Genomic DNA, 20,069 nt, shown 5'->3' with positions numbered 1-20,069 from the left:
GAGAAGCGGAAGCGGAATCGGTTCCGGCAAACCAGAACCGAACCAGTGACGTAATGAACCGAAACCGAATTGCATTTCGGTTCCGTCCCGGTTCGGTTCGGTTCGGAACCATTTGAACGTTCTATCTGGAAAGATGTAACCTTTGGTCCATGGAATTAGGTCCCGATGGGTTGGATTTACCAGGTGTCCGACACTTCGAGTGTGTGTAGTTAAATTTCCTTTCTAATTTTTTTTCAGCCATCCCTAAATGCGTTCGACCCTGACCTCTACTTTATGCATGTATGCGCAATATCCAACGTGGTTGGCTACAATCCTTCAATGGTTTTGTGGTTCGCTTTTGGTTCGCAATACCCTAAGAGAACCGGAACCGAACCAGATCCGTGGTTCGGCCGGTTCACGGTTCGGTCCCGGGTCCTATGCATGGGATAGGGGAAATGGATGCAATTGCACCATCATTGGTACTGTTAAGCGTCTTGGACTGAAACGAGTTGCTCATGCTTCTCAGTAGTGCCTGGGTCCACTCTTTATCAACTGATCGTTCTTGCGCCCAAGGTTGCTTCGTTCGTATGACTGTACCGTCAGCGAGGAAAATGCTTTGGAACTGTATGGAGGCCTTTGTGAGTTTACAACGCCGGACTTGGTCCACCCCATCTCTACCGAAGATCCACAGTCTGTCAGGGCGGTACCATTTCCGCCATCGCGCAGTCATGATGGGCAACTGGCGGGCCCCGCACGCGCGCGCGTCGAATCCGCGGCCGTTATGCAAGTTCCTAACTTGAAGCAAGGGAAAATATGAACAATTTCCTTACTGACGGCTTTTTTCGGCTTCAACGTTGTCCTACCTGTTATGTCCACTGTACAGTACATCATGTAAGCAGTTCTGCCGCCGAACGTCTCCTAGCTACACTCACACGATGTCCGAAAGGCCCTCAGCCCCCAGATTTCTCTCTCAGTTTACTAGGTCGCAACGCCCTTCTGAGCCTCTTGATGATCAGCCGCGGACTTCCATCTCTCCTGCTTCCAGCATTCAGATCACTGTTTCCGCGACTGCAAGCGACGTATCGGCTCACAGAGATCAACATGGTAATTCTGCAGGATCACATCCTGGTATCCTTTCTGCTACAGCGCCTATTTTTTCGCCTTCTACTGGTGCCTCCTCAGGGGATGATGCCACGAAGCAATCGACGTCTTTTCGAGACAGGATCTTTGGGCGATTGAAGAAAAGCCCTAGCTCCCATCCCAATCGTCTCAACCAATCAACCAATGTCGATCTCGGTCATCCTATGTTGACTACACCCGTCCAGACATCCACGAACGACCCATGGCCATCGCTGTCTCCCCTTCCCACCGAAGCGACTACTGATTCGTCACGAGTAATTCCTAGCGCAGAGGAAGAGGCTTCAGATGCCAGGTCGTCAGTTCCAGCTGCTCCATCGGGCCCGGCGGCACCTCGCAGATCCGATGGAGATCCGAAGAAGATGATCATTGGGAGCACTAAAGCCCTCCTCCGAACCGCGGCCACTGCTCTCAGGCTCGTCCCTATCCCAAATCTTGATCAGATCCCAAACGCCCTTTTGACAGGGATTCAAATCTATGAGGTTTGAGAATCTTGAAGATCTCGATGGTGGTCGTCTTTTATATCTGGTTGCATGCATGTAGAATGTTAGCGGCAACACCCAGGATCTCAAACAGTTGTGCGAAGTGATCCAGCAGGCGGGCAAGTCGGTGTTTGAGCCCCTCCAGACTTGGACTGGAAAGATCCCTCCGGAGCTTGAAACCTTAGTGGAGGAATTCCGCGTGTACGCATCTCATTCTTCCCTTTTGCTCACATTCACTTATTCTCTTCGTAGGGCATTGCAAATACAAGTAGAAGACATTAAATTAGTTCAGGAAAAAAATATCGTCGAGAAGACCATTCAAACATCTAATATAACACAGCAAATAACCAATATGAAGAACTGCCTCAATGATGTTATCCGTCGATTCGAGGTTTGCGTGCCCGACATTTTTTGAATGGTCAAATTCTAACTCCTCATGTTCGCCACAGCTGAGATCATTGACTTTAATTCTGCTTCGCACCGAGCACGCATCGGTTCAATGTACGTGTCTGTGTACAAACCTGTGAATTGCCTATTTACTAATGCTCCTAGCCGAGATATCGAGACTCAAGCGAGCCCCGGCCGAGCATATTTACGTAAAAAGCAAATCAGAGTGCCTACCGGGCACACGACTCAAGATTCAAGAATCCATACTCGAGCACCTGAAGAAACCTGAGAACCGATTTGTTTGGCTACGGGGGTCCCCTGGGACAGGGAAGACCGCGATCTCCATGAGTATCGCATCCACTCTAGAGCAGCAGGGCGCACTGGCAGCGTCATATTTCTGGGACAAGAACCGGAGAGGATCGGGCTTGGATTCTGTTGAACAGTTTCCCTCTACCCTTACCTGCCAACTTGCATCCTTCAACGAGGACTTCAAATTGTCGCTCGTCAGACAACTTCGGAAACCGGATTTGGCCTTGTTTCAGGAATTACCCCTAGAAAAACAAATCAAGACTCTGGTGATTGAGCCTATACGTAACCTGAAGGACATATTCCCGGATCGTTTCGTCATCGTTTTGGATGGTCTCGATGAGTGCGGCAATCAGGAGACGCTTGAGTCCTTGATGGGGCTGGTACTTGGTCTTCAGGAGCTCCCGCAAACATTTTCTGTGCTAGTTAGCTGTCGTCCTGAGCCAGGAGTCATTTCAGCTTGGTTTGAAGCTCAACACGAGGGTCTTGTTATACCATGCGAGGATGTGGACAAGATAGAGTACGATGAAGATTTCCACACAGTTTGTTGTATTGTGGAGGATGGTCTTCGGGATGTCATCAGAAAATCTTCATGGAAACCAACAGAGTGGGAACTTAATGATTTTGCCTGGGCTTGCCGTGGGTTGCCTGTTATGGCATCAATCCGGGTTCGCGATGTTTGCCAGCGGACACGGCGTGGTCGTACCCTACAGTCGGCGTTTCAGGGCTTGCGTAGTGTCACCGGTACACCCACCGACCTCAATCAGGAATACTTGCGAATCCTTCGGCAAGCCTATGTGGTGGATTCAGCTGGAATTCCCCCAGATATATCCAAGATGTATCGCTTAGTAGTCACCGCAATTCTTACGGCGTATGGGCTGGGGGGTGTGTCTTCCATGTCGCAGATGCTTGGAGTTAGCGAGGATGAGATCCGTGCGACATTGGAACCAATCAGCTCGATCATAAATCTTCCCTTGGAGAATGCAAAGGATATAACCTTCTATCACGCAACAGCAAGCGAATTCATAACCGGGAAACCAATTGGTGATGAGAAAGACAAAGTATTTTTCATCGATGACGTGAATGGGTATCTCCTTGGATTGCCGCTCCTTCGACATTTCAACGATTGTTGTGAGCGGAACGTGTTTGGGATACCCACTGATCCCATTTCTTTAGGAGAAGAAGGGAAATGGAAGGAATTTAGGGCGAAAAAGAAGGAATATCGCAGTCGCTTCGACTATGTTATTGAACGCTTATTCAAGCACTTGGACCCTTCACAACTTTTTTCACGAGACTCGAATGAATTGCAAAACGAGTTTGATTCCTTCATTACACGGAATTATGTATTAACATTCGCGCATTTGCAAGACCACATGAACGAGACATGACGTGGAGAGATATTTCCTGAACAATTACTTGGATATAATGTAAGTATAAACTATCTGTCCGATGTTTTCGTGATTGATATATCTTTGATAGAACCACGATTCAATCCAACTTTTGAGAGATCTGCATCAGGTAACCTGGAACGCCGAGAAATATCCATGGAGGTTCTATCGATCGGATCTCCCTTTCGCACCACCCTCCGTTTACAAACAATATGGCCATCTCTCTGGTGTCCGGGTCTTCTCTATTCGTGGCAAGTTTGGTGACACGATCCCTTTAAGCAAGGATTCATGCAGGGCCCGAGAAGTCATGCACGCAAAGTTGGCTGAAAGGGTTGGCCGATGGGGACGGGAGGTCAGCTACGAAGTTGAATTCTACCAACCTGATATTCGTAATGGCGTTGTAACCTGTGCTGCACTCTCCCTTGATGGTCGCCATGTTGCGCTCGGGTTTGGCAGCGGTGTCATTGAAGTTGTCGATATTGACCATCAGCGTACAATCTGCCAATTGCAGCACAATTCAGCCAATCTCCCTGACTGGATTGAATTTGTCCATGGCAGCCACAGGGTTGCTACCGAAGATATTGATGGGAACGTCGCAATCCTCGGCCATGGCATAGCCCCTGTGAAGCTTGGCAATCTTCCTTCTGGTCTCTATCCTACTGGAACCGCCATCTCAGATAATGGATTATTTATCATACGAGCTCCACGAAATTTCAATAATCCTTGGTGCGATAACATGACGCTCATATCCGTCTCTGAGCATCCTTTCATTCAGGCCCTCACCTCTCCTTCGTGTCAGGGACTCGTCCGGGGTCGAGGGGGTCCGGGTATAGCGTCCGGGACCGAGAGCCTGGCGGGGGGCGGATCGGGCGTGCGTACTGACAGGCCCGATGTGGGACAGTGGTCCCTGGCCACTTAGACTGAAGTGGAAGGTTGTTATTATCATTAAAGGAGAGATATTGTACTGCTTACCTGAAGTGGAAGGTTGAGAAGAAGGCTACTTCTTCGGTTCCCACTTCAGGTTCGTTTATATACATGCGGCTTGGATCACATGATGGGTGCCACGTCACCCTCGCACACAGCCGTAACCACCTGGGTGTCTCCGTGGGAGATCCCGAGGGTATCCGGTGCAGGCGCGCGTGCTGGGCACTGTCATATCCCGGAATCCCGACCCCGCACACTCCCACCACATCACACCTTCCTAACAACTTCACCATCCCCTACACCATGCCTCCCCACTCTCCAAATCACCTTCCCTCCTGGCTGTCTCAGCTCCGGTCGGGTTGCGGCACACCGAACCTTGGCTACTCCCATCCCGGAACCTCGGTCCCGAGTCGGAACATTCGGAGACCCCGGATTTGCTCCGATATCCTGACGGACCTCCGACATCCCGTGACATGCCCTTAAACCATTCCCTCGCCCACTTCATTTATTGGAGTCACCCAACATCCTTCGGACACGCAACTCCGCTTTCGGAACTAACCGTATCCTTCGGTGATCTCCTTCACGCTATCACTTATTAGTCATCTTCCATTCTTAGCACGACTACCTTCTTACTACCATTCAGTCGGCTAACCCCCCTTCCCCATTTGTCTTCCTCATTCATTTTCTGGCCTCCAACTCCGCCCTCCTTGGCCCGACACCTCGGTTCCCCGTTTTAGATATCGTTCGGAACCTTTCGGTACCTCTCGGTATCATTCGGTACCTTTTGGTGTTTTCCCCGTTTTGTCATTTCGGGCTTTGACTAAAGTCCTCCCCATCCACTTTTATAAATACACGTAGATTAGAACCTGTAGTTCCTCAGTTCTAATCTCGACTAAAATGCCACCCAAAGTCCCTCTGAGTGATTCCTGTCTCTGTTCTACAAGACACCTCAGACATAAGAAATACAAGGACTAACAGAGACGTAACGGAGGCACAGCGCTCCCTCCGAGTCGCTGAGGCCGCGTCCTTCTTAGAGCCTCTTGTACCATCCAGCAGAACCGGGCTCCCTGAGAAGCTTCGGTTCATCACCGGAGCCCTCGGACCCCCCTCTAGTTGAGCCCCCGCCTGCATTCGGACTCACGCATTCACCCCTTCTTCCATAACCGACGGGTTTTTGACAGGCACAGCGGGAGGTCGCCCGAGGTGCCCGGGCCAGGTACATGGTGGGCGCGCTGCAGATGGGTCAATTGTACAATGATACAGAGAAAGTCGTCCATGTGGAATAAAGGGAGAATAAAGAAGGAGTAAGATAAGGAGAAACTGAGGAGGGGAGGATGAGGGGGGAAGAAGGAAAAGGGGGAGGAGGTAAGGAAGGGTGGACCAGCGGGGTACCGGGTCAGGTTGGGCCGGGTGGAGCCGGGTCAGGCAGGTGTGCCCTGACATCACCCCCCCTTAAGCCGCTTCGCCTCGAAGCGGCCAGGTGGTTCTCCCTTTCTCTCCCTGGGGCTTGGGGGTGCGTCCTGTGAAATTCTTCGATTCGGTCGGGGGCATGGGTTAGGTGGTCCCGCTGGAGCCATTGGTTTTCAGAGTTCGGCCAGCCAGTGAACTTTACCAGATACCAGAGTTTCCGGCGTAGCCACTTAGAGTTCAGTATCTTCTCGACCTCATACTCTTCCTCTCCTTCTACCAGTTCCGGGCCTGGGCGTGGGTCGGCGGGTCTTTCTGCAATACCGTCCGGGAGGTGTGGCCTGACGTTCGTCACGGACACAACTGGGTGGATTCCCTTCTGTCGGGCGGTGAGCTGGAGCTTAACGGCGGCCGGGGAGATGACTTGGGTGATCTTAAAGGGGCCAAGCCACTTGTGGTCCAGTTTCTTAGTCGGACGGTCGGTCGTGTAGTTGTAGGCATTGAGCCAGACTTGGTCACCCTCTCGATACTTAGGGGCCGGGTCACGGTCCCGGTCGTAATATCGTGCCATCTCGTCTGCTGCGTGCTCTAGGGCTGCCTTTGCCTCCTCTTGCATTTTCATCATCCTTGACGAGAATGCATCGGCGGCTTCCACCTCGGATGTGTGCGTGGGTTCTGTCCCCATCCTGGGGTGTTGGCCGGTGTCGAGTTCAAAGGGGGTTCGGTGAGTGGAGGAGTGAACGCGGTTGTTGTAGGAGAATTCTGCTAGCGGGAGCCAATCCGCCCAGTCGTCTTGGCGGTGGTTGACGAACACCCGGAGGTAGGCCTCGATCTCTTGGTTGACCCGTTCCGTCTGTCCATCCGTCTGAGGGTGGTAGGGCGTTGAAGGGGTCAGCTTGACACCTAGGAGGTCTGCGAGCTCCTTCGAGAAGCGGGAGACAAAGGCGCTCCCTCTATCGCTGAGGATCTCTTCCGGGAGCCCGTGGTGTCTCCAGACATGCTCTAAGAAGAGTCGTGCGATACCCTCCGAGTCCACAGTCGTCATGGTGGGGACCGCGTGGATGCGTTTGGACAGCCGGTCTACTACGACCAGGATGGCATTATATCCTCTGGACTCTGGGAGCTCCCCTATCATGTCCACTGAGATGACCTGCCAACGATGGGTGGGGATCTTATTCGGGGTAAGTTTCCCAACCTTTCGTGAGGGGAAGGGTTTGACGCGATTGCAGGTGTCGCATCCGCGTACATATCGCCCGACATACTCAGCCATCCGGGGCCACCAGTAGTCACGGGAGACGAGTTCCAGGGTTTTCCATCGCCCTGGGTGTCCTGTCGCCCGTGAGTCGTGGTGTAGCCGTACCAGATCATGGCGGAGCTGGGGATCTTTTGGGACATACACCCTTCCCCGGTATAGGATCAGGTCACCCTGCTTCTCCCATTCGTCCGACCTTAACGTCCCTTCACCCAGTTCTCGCATGGCCTTCACTACCTTCTCGTCATGATCCCTTGCCTCACGTATCCTTCCCAGAATACCCGCCTCTTCACCTTCTACCGAAACTGCCTCTGTCGCACGGGCTTCGAACCAGGCGGGTTGGAGAAGAGTTAGCCCCTCGTTGTCGTCTCTCCCCTTCGGGTGGTCAGCACGACGGGAGAGTGCGTCCGGCTTCCCCATGAGCTTCCCAGGGCAGTGGACGAGGGTGAAGTGGAAGCGGGAGAGGAAGAGGGTCCATCTGGCTTGGCGTCGATTCAGCCTTTGGGCCGTCCGGAAATAGCTCAGGTTGCGGTGATCGGTGTAGATCTCAACCCTCTCTTCAACGCCTTCTAGGAAGTGCCGCCACTCTTCAAGGGCTCGGACGATCGCCAGCATTTCCTTGTCGTACACTTCGTAGTTGCGTTCTACGTCCGTGAAGCTTTTGGACATGAACGCTACCGGGTGGAACTCCCCATCCGACTGGAGCTGGGAGAGGACTGCACCGGTTGCGAAGTTCGAAGCGTTGCATTCGAGCTTGAAGCGGCCGGAGTCTGAAGGGAAGGAGAGGACGGGTGCAGTGGTGACGGCTTCTTTAAGGGCTAGGAAGGCACCGTCCTCATCCGGGCCCCAATTCCAGGCTTGGGTTTTCCGGGTCAGCTTGTGGAGGGGGCATGCTTTCTCTGAGAAGTCCTTGATGAACCAGCGATAGAAGTTCACGAACCCTAGGAAGGACTGCACCTCCTTCACTTTGGTTGGGACCGGCCAGTCAAGAACTCCACGGACTTTCACAGGATCCATCGCCATGTTGCCCTCCGAGATGACGAGGCCCAAGTACTCAATCTGTGTCCGCTCAAATTTACTTTTTTCGGGCTTCAGGAAGAGCTTCCTCCTTCGCAGCGTCTCCAGGACCTCCCGTACTACCCTCCGGTGTTCCTCTAGGGTCGCGGTGAAGATGAGGATGTCGTCCATGTAGCAAATGACGACTTCCCGGTCGATGAAATCCCGAAGGATGTCGTTCATCATGGTCTGGAAGGTCGCGGGGGAGTTGCACAGGCCGAAAAACATCACCATGGGTTCAAATAACCCCCGGTTGGTCGCGAACGCTGCCTTCCACTCGTCCCCATCTTTGATCCGGACGTTGTTGAACCCCCAACGTAGGTCTAGGGCCGAAAAGTACTTGGCGTTGCGAAGGCGGGCGAGAACGTCTGAGATGAGGGGGAGCGGGTACGAGTTCTTGACCGTGATTTCGTTCAGTTTCCGATAGTCTTGGACCAAGCGCAACGACCCGTCCTTCTTCTTGACAAAGAAGACTGGCGCCCCCATTGGGGATTTGGACGGGCGTATACATCCGTTCTGCAAGTTTTCCTGTAAGAACTCGTCCAGTTCTTTCTGCTCGGGTCGCGAGAGAGGGAAGGTCTTTCCTCTGGGTAGCTTCGCGTCTGGCACCAGGTCTATGGTGTGGTCCCAGGGCTTCCGGGGGGGTAGCTGGTCAAAGGCTTCCTTAGAGAACACGTCCCGGAAGTCCTGGTAGTGCTCTGGTACCAACATCTCAAAGGGCACGGGCTCTGCCCCCGGGTCATGGGCCTCCTGGGCCATCCGCTGGGATGGCGTCGTGGTTGCTCTCAGGTCATGTCCCCACCCCGGGGGGAGGATCGCAGCATAGATCCCGTCCCCGGGCTCTACCGTGAGGTCTTGGTCGTCTCCCACTCGCGACCCCCTGCAGGAGGATGGGCAGTGGGACATGACGACCTTCTGTCGTGCCCAGTCCACCTCTGGATTGTGATGCAGCAACCACGAGTGCCCTATGATGAGGGATTGGCATCCCAGGTTTGCAACTGCAAAGCGGGCCCGTTCTGTATGTCGTCCGAACGTCAGGAGGGCTTCCAGTTCTTCCGTTATGGCCCCATTCTCGTTCGGGGTGCCATCGACATTGTGGATGGGTATGGGTTGTGGGAGCGGGGTGGTCTCGAGCCTGTGCTTCCGGACGAACTCAGGGCTTACGAAGTTCCCGGTGGCCCCTGAATCCAGGAGGGCTGACACTGATACGGGGGCGAGAGAGGTCAGGGCGGTCAACGTCACCGTGAGGTTGAGTGACCTGGGGGATTGTTTGGAAAGGACGTAAATGGCGGGTGGAGACACCGCTACTTCGGGTGTTAGCTCTGGGCGTCTCTCACTTCTGTGGGTAGAGGATGCGCTTTTCCTCTTTTTCTTTGCGATAACTCGATGGAATTTCTGCAGTGGCGTTGACTCGCGCACGTTGCGGTATTTACACGGGTTATCTTCTACAGGCGGCCAGGGCGCATCCCTCACCGGTCGCCTTCCTGAAAATCCTCTTCCTGGGGGTCTGGCCCCGTCTCTCCCTCTTCTGCCTCTGGTCCCTCACCCAATTGCCTCTTCAGCCCTTCCATCAACGCTCGTAGGTCCTCCGGATGTGTCAGGGCACACCCGCCTGACCCGGCCCCACCTAACCCGGTGCCCCACCATCCACTCCTCCCGACCTCCCCCCTCTTCCCCTTTTCTCCCTTCCCTTCCTTCCTCTCCTTCTTTTCTATTCTCTCTCCTCTTTATTCCTTTCTTATCACACGGACGACTTCCTTTGTATCAATGTACCATTGACCTGGCCGCAGCGTAACGCACCCGAACCCGGACACACCGGACAACCCCCCGCACACCGGACGCTCCTAGGACCTCTTACGGAGGTACCCAGACGGAGGTGGCTGTGTGCTCGGATGACGTGGCGCTTCCCACATGGCCTTCAACCACATGTATATAAACACAGCCTAAGTGGGAACTGAGAAGCAACCTTCTTCTCACATTTCCCACTTTAGGCAAGTAGCTTACACTTCCCTTGATAATGACAATAACACATTTCCCACTTTAGTCTTAGTGGCCAGGGACCCTTGTCTGCTTCGGGCCCGCTGCTACGCGCCCCCGCGTCATACCTACCGGACCCTCAGCCTCGGGCGATACACCCGGGCGCTCTCGACCCCGGGTCGGTCCCTGACAGGATGCAGGCGTCGGACTCGGTGGACCTTAGGGTGCGGGCACTCTCGTGCGACATGGCCTGGGGCGTTGCAATTGTAGCACAACCCCTTCCGTCTTTGGTCAGTCCTCGATCGGTCGAGGTCCATTGGCTGTGGACCTGTTCCTGGCGTGGGACGGGTTGCGGGGGTTGGGGGTGCGGGTGCGGGCGTAGGTCGTGAAGTGGTGGGTGTGGGCCGCGCGTAGGGGGGGGTGGTGGCTAGAGGGGGTCTGGTTGGTGGGAGTGGGGGTCTAGGTGGGGGTGCTCGTGGCTGGGTGGCTGTCAGGGCACACCCGCCTGACCCGGTTCCACCCGGGCCCACCTGGGCCCACCTCACCCGCTCACCCGCTCACCCGCTCCCCGCTACCCATCCTTCCTCCCTCTTCCCCTTTCCTCCCTCTTCCCCTTTCCTCCCTCTTCCCCTTTCCTCCCTCTTCCCCTTTCCTCCCTCTTCCCCTTTCCTCCCTCTTCCCTCTTTTCTCTTCCTCCTTTATTTCACTCTCCCTTTCTGTTTATTCTTTCTATTTACACGGACCACCTTCCCTTGTATCATTGTACTGCTGACCCGTCCGGCTCGGACACCCCGGGCGACCTCCCGCTACGCCCAGCACGCGCGGACGCCCTCGGGATCCCCCGCGGGGATACCCGGATGGCTGCGGCCCTCTCCGCAGATGACGTGGCACCTGTCACGTGACCCAAGCCGCATGTACATAAATGAACCTGAAGTGGGAACTGAAGAAGTAACCTTCTTCTCACGTTTTCCACTTCAGGTAAGTAGTGTAGTTCTTCCTTTTAATAACAATTCACGTTTTCCACTTCAGTCTAAGTGGCCAGGGACTATAGTCCCAGATCGGGCCCGTCAGTACGCGCGCCCGCTTCGTCCCCCGAGAGGGTCCCTCTGCCGGGCGCTACAGCCGGGCCCCCTCCACCCTGGACGCGTCCCTGACAGCAGAAGAAGGTTTCAACCTCGTCTCCCCCGCCTCCCCTATCTCCCCTGCCTCCCCAGCCATGGTGTCAGAAGAGCAGTATGAGGAGCTGCTAGCTCGCTTCCAAGAGCTCCAAGCCATTGTGGAGAACCAGGCCCGCAACCATCCCCCACCCCCACCTGCTCCAGCACCCGCTCCCGCGCCAGCCCCTGCACCTGCTCCCGCGCCCAGACCCAAACCACCCAAGGTCGCCCCCCCCACTCCCTTCTCAGGAGCCAGCGAGGACCTGGACCGCTTCAAGGCCGAGTGCGGGATTTACTTCCACGTTTGCGTGGCTGAATTCCCCACCGCCCTCTCCCAAATTCTTTTCGTGCTGTCCTACATGAAAGGAGGACCTGCAGGGGCATGGGCAACGCAACGCACGATCACGTTGCTGACGGCCGGATCCCCCTCCCTCACTATGGACGAGTTCAACACTGAACTCGACGCCATGTTCCAGGACCCGAACCGGGAGGCCATGGCCAGACAGAAGCTGGCAGCCATCCGACAGGGGAGCGACTCTGTGGACAAGGTCATCCAAGAGTTCGAAATACTGGGGCCCGCCTCAAGGCTGGGCGATGTGGGACTGGTTGACCGTTTCGAGCAGGCCATTAACTCCCACCTCCGGGAGAGCATATACCGGCTCCGCCCCATGCCCACTACTTGGGCAGAGTGGAAACGCGAGGCCACCCTCCTAGACAACCAGTGGCGACGCTTCCAAGCCACCCAACCACGTGCGTTTCCACCTAAACCCCCGCTCCCGTCAACCCGACCCCTGCCGACCGTGACCCCACCTCACACACGACCCACACCCACGCCCCCTCGACTCGCACCCGCTCCTCCACCGCCTACCCCAGCAGCCCACCCCACAACGGGAGCGGGCCCACAGCCAATGGATCTCGACCGCTCGAGAACTGACCAGAGGCGGTGCTACAACTGTAACACCCTGGGGCACATCCAGCGAGACTGCCCACACCCCAAGGTCCGCCGGGCACGACGCCTCCACCCTGAAGACCTTCGGGCACTGATGGAAGGGCTGAAAAGGCAGTTGACTGAAGGACCAGAGGCAGAGGAAGCAGAGCCGGAAACAGAGACTCAGGGGGATTTTCAGGAAGGCGACCGGTGAGGGATGCGTCCCGGCCGCCCGTAGAGGATAGCTTGTGTAAATACCGCAGTGTGCGCAAGGCAGCGCCAATGCCAAAACTTCACCGAGTTATTGCAAAGAAAAAGAGGAAAACCGCATCCTCAACCCATGAGAGTAGAAGGACCACAGAGGGAATGCCCGAAGTGGCAGTATCCCCGCCCGCTATCTATGTTCTTTCCAAGCAATCCCCCCGGTCCCTTAACCTCACGGTCAAACTGACCACCCTAACCTCACTCGCGTCAGTGTCTGTATCGGCCCTCCTGGACTCAGGAGCCACCGGGAACTTCGTGAGCCCCGAGTTCGTCCGGAAGCACAAGCTTGAGACAACCCCACTCCCGCAACCCATCCCCGTCCGTAACGTCGATGGGACCCCGAACGAGAACGGAGCCATAACTGAGGAGCTGGAGGCCCTCCTGACGTTCGGGCGGCACACAGAGCGAGCCCGCTTCGTGGTCGCAAACCTCGGGCGGCAATCCCTCATCATTGGTCACTCGTGGCTGCTACACCACAACCCAGAGGTGGACTGGGCACGGCAGAAGGTCGTCATGTCTCGCTGCCCGTCCTCCTGCAGACAGCCACAAGCACGAGAGGACCAAGAACCTGCCCTAGAGCCGGGGGACGGGATCTACGCTGCAATCATCCCCCCAGGCTGGGGACATGACCTAAGAGCCACCACGACCCCCTCTCAGCGGATGGCCCAGGAGGCCCGCAACCCGGGCGCAGAACCCGCGTCGTTTGAGACGCTAGTGCCAGAGCACTACCAAGACTTCCGGGACGTGTTCTCGAAGGAAGCCTTCGACCAGCTTCCCCCCCGGAAGCCCTGGGACCACGCCATAGACCTGGCACCAGACGCCAAGCTGCCCAGGGGAAAGACCTTCCCCCTCTCGCGGCCGGAACAGAAAGAGCTGGACGAGTTCCTGCGCGAGAACTTGCAGAACGGGCGCATACGACCGTCCAAGTCCCCAATGGGGGCACCAGTCTTCTTTGTCAAAAAGAAAGATGGGTCACTACGCCTAGTACAGGACTACCGGAAGCTGAACGAGATTACCGTAAAGAACTCGTACCCACTCCCGCTGATCTCAGACGTCCTCGCCCGCCTCCGGAGCGCTAAGTACTTCTCCGCCCTGGACCTACGCTGGGGGTTCAACAACGTCCGGATCAAGGATGGGGACGAGTGGAAGGCAGCGTTCGCAACCAATCGAGGGTTGTTCGAGCCCATGGTAATGTTCTTCGGGCTGTGTAACTCCCCCGCGACCTTCCAAACGATGATGAACGATATCCTCAGGGACTTCATCGACCGGGAAGTCGTCATTTGCTACATGGACGATATCCTCATCTTCACGGCTACCCTAGAGGAGCACCGGAAGGTTGTCCGGGAGGTCCTGGAAACGCTATGGAAGAGGAGGCTATTCCTGAAGCCGGAGAAGTGCAAATTCGAGCGGACCCGGATCGAGTACCTCGGCCTCGTCATCTCGGAGGGTAGCGTTGCGATGGACCCCGTAAAGGTCCGTGGAGTCCTTGACTGGCCCACCCCAACCAAGGTGAAGGAGGTGCAGTCCTTCCTGGGGTTCGTAAATTTCTACCGCCGGTTCATCAAGGACTTCTCTGAAAAGGCACGCCCGCTCCACAAGCTGACCCGAAAGACCCAGGCTTGGAACTGGGGCACGGACGAAGACAATGCCTTCCACGCCCTTAAGGAAGCTGTCACCACTGCCCCAGTCCTCTCCTTCCCCACTGACTCGGGCCGTTTCAGGCTCGAGTGTGACGCCTCCAACTTCGCAACCGGTGCAGTCCTCTCCCAGCTCCAACCCGATGGGGAGTTCCACCCGGTGGCGTTCATGTCCAAGAGCTTCACGGATGTGGAGCGTAACTATGAGGTGTACGACAAGGAGATGCTCGCGATCGTCCGGGCTCTCGAAGAGTGGCGACACTTCCTAGAAGGTGCAGAGGAGAAAGTCGAGGTCTATACCGACCACCGTAACCTGGGGTACTTCCGGATGGCCCAGAGGCTGAATCGACGCCAGGCTAGGTGGTCCCTTTTCCTCTCTCGCTTCCACTTTACCCTTGTCCACCGTCCCGGGAAGCTCATGGGAAAACCGGACGCACTCTCCCGTCGTGCTGACCACCCGAAAGGGAAGGACGACAACGAAGGGCTAACCCTCCTCCAACCAGCCTGGTTTGAGGCTCGTGCAACAGAGGGAATCTCGGTAGAAGGAGAGGAGGTAGGAATTCTAGAGTGGATACGCAAAGCAAAGGACCACGACGAGAAGGTGGTAAAGGCAATGCGAGAGCTGGGAGAAGGGACGCTAAGGTCGGACGAATGGGAAAGGCAGGGTGAACTAGTTCTGTACCGGGGGAGGGTGTACGTCCCTAAAGACCCCCAACTCCGCCATGATCTTGTGCGGCTACACCACGATGCACGGGCGACGGGACACCCAGGGCGATGGAAAACCCTGGAACTTGTCTCCCGCAACTACTGGTGGCCCCGAATGGCAGAGTATGTCGGGCGGTACGTACGCAGGTGCGACACCTGCAACCGCGTCAAATCTTTCCCCTCACGAAAAGTTGGGAAGCTCACCCCAAACAAGGTCCCCACCCGCCGCTGGCAAGTGATCTCAGTAGATATGGTGGGAGAGCTCCCAGAGTCCAAAGGCTATAATGCCATCTTGGTGGTAGTAGACCGCCTGTCCAAGCATATCCACGCGGTCCCCACCGTGACGACCGTAGACTCGGAGGGTATCGCACGGCTCTTTCTAGAGCACGTCTGGAGGCACCACGGGCTCCCAGAGGAGATCCTCAGCGACAGAGGGAGCGCCTTCGTCTCCCGCTTCTCGAAAGAGCTCGTGGACCTTCTAGGCGTCAAACTGACCCCTTCGACGCCCTACCACCCCCAGACGGACGGACAGACCGAGCGGGTCAACCAAGAGATCGAAGCTTATCTCCGGGTGTTCGTCAACCACCGACAAGACGACTGGGCCGATTGGCTTCCGCTGGCGGAATTCTCCTACAACAACCGCATCCACTCATCCACCCACCGAACCCCTTTCGAACTCGACACCGGCCAACACCCCAGGATGGGGACAGAGCCCACACGCACGTCCGAGGTGGAAGCTGCTGACGCGTTCTCATTGAGAATGATGAAAATGCAAGAGGAGGCGAAGGCTGCACTGGAACACGCAGCGGACGAGATGGCCCGTTACTACGACCGAGACCGCGAAACAGCCCCAAAGTACCAAGAAGGCGACCGAGTCTGGCTCAGCGCGCAAAACTACACGACTGACCGCCCAACCAAAAAGTTGGACCACAAATGGCTCGGCCCCTTCAAAATCGTCAAAGTCGTCTCCCCTGCTGCCGTCAAACTCCAACTTACCGCACGCCAGAAAGGAATCCACCCGGTTGTATCCGTAACGAACGTCAGACCACACCGCCTGGATGATATCCCAGAACGACCCACTGACCCCCGCCCAGGTCCGGAACTTGTAGACGGAGAAGAAGAGTACGAGGTGGAGAAGGTATTGGACTCTAAGTGGCTACGCCGGAAACTCTGGTATCTGGTAAAGTTCGTTGGTTGGCCAAGCTCAGAGAACTAATGGCTCCAACAGGACCACTTAGCCCATGCCCCCGACCGGATCGAGGAATTCCACAGGACGCACCCCCAAGCCCCAGGGAGAGAAAGAGAGAACCATCTGGCCGCTTCAAGGCGAAGCGGCTTAAGGAGGGGGTGATGTCAGGGCACACCCACCTGACCCGGTTCCACCCGGGCCCACCTGGGCCCACCTCACCCGCTCACCCGCTCACCCGCTCACCCGCTCCCCGCTACCCATCCTTCCTCCCTCTTCCCCTTTCCTCCCTCTTCCCTCTTTTCTCTTCCTCCTTTATTTCACTCTCCCTTTCTGTTTATTCTTTCTATTTACATGGACCACCTTCCCTTGTATCATTGTACTGCTGACCCGTCCGGCTCGGACACCCCGGGCGACCTCCCGCTACGCCCAGCATGCGCGGACGCCCTCGGGATCCCCCGCGGGGATACCCGGATGGCTGCGGCCCTCTCCGCAGATGACGTGGCACCTGTCACGTGACCCAAGCCGCATGTACATAAATGAACCTGAAGCGGGAACTGAAGAAGTAACCTTCTTCTCACGTTTTCCACTTCAGGTAAGTAGTGTAGTTCTTCCTTTTAATAACAATTCACGTTTTCCACTTCAGTCTAAGTGGCCAGGGACTATAGTCCCAGATCGGGCCCGTCAGTACGCGCGCCCGCTTCGTCCCCCGAGAGGGTCCCTCTGCCGGGCGCTACAGCCGGGCCCCCTCCACCCCGGACGCGTCCCTGACAGTGGCCTGGAAACGTCGCCACTGGTTGTCGAGGAGGGTGGCCTCGCGTTTCCATTCAGCCCAGGTGGTGGGCATAGGGCGGAGACGGTAAATGCTCTCGCGGAGCTGGGCGTTGATCGCTTGCTCGAAGCGGTCGACCAGCCCTACGTCACCCAGTCTTGAGGCAGGCCCTAATATCTCGAACTCCTGGATGACCTTGTCCACGGAGTCGCTCCCCTGTCGGATGGCCGCCAGCTTCTGCCGGGCGGTGGCTTCCCGATTTGGGTCCTGGAACATGTCGTCGAGTTCCGTGTTGAACTCGTCCATGGTGAGTGCCGGAGACCCTGCGGTCAACAGCGAGATCGTGCGTTGCGTTGCCCATGCTCCTGCCGGCCCTCCCTTCATGTAGGACAACACGAAGAGAATCTGGGAGAGGGCGGTGGGGAACTCGGACGCGCGGACGTGGAAGTAGATTCCACATTCGGCTTTGAAACGGTCCAGGTCCTCACTGGCTCCTGAGAAGGGCGTGGGGGGGGCGACCTTAGGTGGCTTGGGTCTGGGGGCGGGTGTGGGAGCGGGTGTGGGGATAGGCGCGGGTGCAGGTGCGGGAGCAGGTGGGGGATGGTTAAGGACTTGGTTCTCCACAATAGCCTGCAGTTCCTGGAACCGGGCTAGGAGGTCGTCGTACTGTTCTTCCGTCACCATGGCAGGAGAGGCAGGGGAGGTGGGGGAGATGAAGTTGAAGCCTTCTTCTGCTGTCAGGGACTCGTCCGGGGTCGAGGGGGTCCGGGTATAGCGTCTGGGACCGAGAGCCTGGCAGGGGGCGGATCGGGCGTGCGTACTGACAGGCCCGATGTGGGACAGTGGTCCCTGGCCACTTAGACTGAAGTGGAAGGTTGTTATTATCATTAAAGGAGAGATATTGTACTGCTTACCTGAAGTGGAAGGTTGAGAAGAAGGCTACTTCTTCGGTTCCCACTTCAGGTTCGTTTATATACATGCGGCTTGGATCACATGACGGGTGCCACGTCACCCTCGCACACAGCCGTAACCACCCGGGTGTCTCCGTGGGAGATCCCGAGGGTATCCGGTGCAGGCGCGCGTGCTGGGCACAGCGGGAGGTTGCCCGAGGTGCCCGGGCCGGGTACATGGTGGGCGCGCTGCAGATGGGTCAATTGTACAATGATACAGAGAAAGTCGTCCATGTGGAATAAAGGGAGAATAAAGAAGGAGTAAGATAAGGAGAAACTGAGGAGGGGAGGATGAGGGGGGAAGAAGGAAAAGGGGGAGGAGGTGAGGAAGGGTGGACCAGCGGGGTACCGGGTCAGGTTGGGCCGGGTGGAGCCGGGTCAGGCGGGTGTGCCCTGACACTTCGGACCTGTCCGTCCCATTCCCATCCTCCCCATCCCGCCCACCCTCTCCATCCACCCCATACCGCAGTGAAACGACCTTATCCAGGCCTCACCGACGGACACTTGGGTTCTCTCCGGGTGCGCGGTATGTCGGCGCATTTGACGGGTTTAGCGCTTTCACATGGTCGACCCAATCATACGAGCTCATTGCATGTTATCGTGTGACAGAGTCCTGTTTTTGGATCATCAGTCCCAATGTCCCTCCAACTCACTTACATCTTGTCCCTGATCCTATATTCACTAGAGCCATTCCATTGGCAGAAGACAACACAGCTTATGCACATCCTTCCGAGGATGCAGCTCGCGACTCTGAAGATGAGTCCTGGATCAAGTGTCCGTTTTACGACCTCTCGCCAAGCAGCCCCCAAAGATGGTATTACGAGTTCACTTCCTCTGCAACAGGGAGGAACCCGCTCATCGAGTCCTGGTCAGTGATGCTCGGTGGCAGGGAAATGCTTAGCCTTCCAGGGGGATATGATCCAGTTACTTCCTTGCTCGCGTGGTACGGTCATCGAGTGCCAGACTGTCGTCAGGAGCTATACCGCCCTCAGTCCAGCAGGGATGGAACTCGATTTCTGGTCCAGGGCAAGTCAAAGGCCCCAATGGTCATCGATATAAGCCAAATTGTTTAGCATTTACCAGTGCACCCGATTGCGCTCAAGTACTCGTCACTTCCTCGGCTATACACTCGATGACTTTTGCACTGCAACGCTGTGTAAAATTGTGGATAGTATTTGAAGCCTTGTGTATCATGTACTATTTCTTTATTTAACGTTAGGTTTGGTAATGTACACTTGGTGGCGACGGATCTCTGGCGTTCCGCAGAGCACAGGAAGACGAAGCGCCAAAACTACTGGAAAGGCCTAGGAGACTAAGCTAGACCGAATAAGATAATGCAGTCTTTCGAATAAATATTCAAAGCAGTATTGTCGAATGGAATGGACCGCATTTCCGGCATTAGACTTCAACCACGAACAGCGGGTTAGATGGACATTCTATTTAAAGATCGTCCTCTTTGACATAAATCGAAAAATTGGTTAGCAGTTCAAACGGACTTCAGAAATTGAAGCCTTTGAGAGAGTAATTTAGTGTGGTTACTGGGCCGCTTTCCTCAGACGCTCTGATAGACGGGAAGAGTAAGGTGCCGGTATGAAGGTGGTTGGTCGCCAGGTTGATAGCACTGTCCCACACAGAATTGGTGAACAAAGGACACGAGATAAAACAAAGGCCCTGGATGACACTTTTATAATCATTTGCCTTAGAGAACTCTGCGAGGCGCACCGCGGTATCGCGAGATCTGGGGATCCGATTGTCATTGGACAGCCTTTTCGTGCGGGTTTGCCGAAGTATCCAATGTGAGCACTTCGAAGCAGGATGGTGATTTTCTTTTAAAAAAAAAAAGGGGGGGGGGGATATTCACGCACTAGTTGTGCTCCCTTGGGAAGGCCGCTAACGACGGCGATGAGACATCAATGGGAGAGTCCTTGTCATAATGAAACGTCATTGCAAATCGAAGTCGCCTCTGTTTTCGCCCGAGGTAGGGCACTTAGCTTAACAAGAGTTGTGAAAAAGAAAGGGTAGTTAGAGAAATCGGCGTCGAGGACGGCATAGTGAAGTGCTCTAGCACTCCAGTGGGAAGAGGCGCAAAGGCAGATGAAGAAAATGAGAGGGGGGAAGGGATGGATTGTTGGTTGAGCTTCTTGGACTGAAGGGAGTATTGCAGACTCAGAAAGA

At 55.8% G+C, this 20,069-nt stretch overlaps 4 protein-coding genes across 4 annotated transcripts; all 4 read left to right on the top strand.

Annotated features, from left to right (window-relative positions):
• Window positions 1-836: 836 nt before the first annotated feature.
• Window positions 837-1,760, top strand: EI90DRAFT_3089741 (uncharacterized protein). Its single transcript, XM_039062317.1, has 2 exons — window positions 837-870; window positions 926-1,760. The coding sequence occupies exons 1-2, from the start codon at window positions 848-850 to the stop codon at window positions 1,602-1,604; spliced, it is 702 nt and encodes a 233-aa protein (XP_038908684.1). The 5' UTR covers window positions 837-847; the 3' UTR covers window positions 1,605-1,760.
• EI90DRAFT_422963 (uncharacterized protein) lies at window positions 1,714-3,859 on the top strand. The gene is made up of 5 exons (XM_039067600.1): window positions 1,714-1,799; window positions 1,871-1,989; window positions 2,048-2,099; window positions 2,151-3,718; window positions 3,771-3,859. Exons 2-4 carry the CDS (start codon window positions 1,951-1,953, stop codon window positions 3,677-3,679), a joined length of 1,620 nt encoding a protein of 539 aa, XP_038908683.1. The 5' UTR covers window positions 1,714-1,799; window positions 1,871-1,950; the 3' UTR covers window positions 3,680-3,718; window positions 3,771-3,859.
• On the top strand, window positions 3,727-4,934 carry EI90DRAFT_423019 (uncharacterized protein). The gene has a single exon (XM_039067601.1). It carries the CDS (start codon window positions 3,987-3,989, stop codon window positions 4,596-4,598), a length of 612 nt encoding a protein of 203 aa, XP_038908682.1. The 5' UTR covers window positions 3,727-3,986; the 3' UTR covers window positions 4,599-4,934.
• Window positions 4,935-18,331: 13,397 nt separating this feature from the next.
• EI90DRAFT_3089737 (uncharacterized protein) lies at window positions 18,332-19,238 on the top strand. Its single transcript, XM_039062316.1, has one exon. It carries the CDS (start codon window positions 18,531-18,533, stop codon window positions 18,768-18,770), a length of 240 nt encoding a protein of 79 aa, XP_038908681.1. The 5' UTR covers window positions 18,332-18,530; the 3' UTR covers window positions 18,771-19,238.
• Window positions 19,239-20,069: the final 831 nt, after the last annotated feature.

The sequence above is a fragment of the Cantharellus anzutake genome (assembly GCF_015039405.1).
Source record: "Cantharellus anzutake strain C23 chromosome Unknown EI90scaffold_145, whole genome shotgun sequence".
Classification (NCBI taxonomy): domain Eukaryota; kingdom Fungi; phylum Basidiomycota; class Agaricomycetes; order Cantharellales; family Hydnaceae; genus Cantharellus; species Cantharellus anzutake.
The sequence above is the reverse complement of the archived record's forward strand: the minus strand, read 5'-3'. Positions and strand labels throughout refer to the sequence as shown.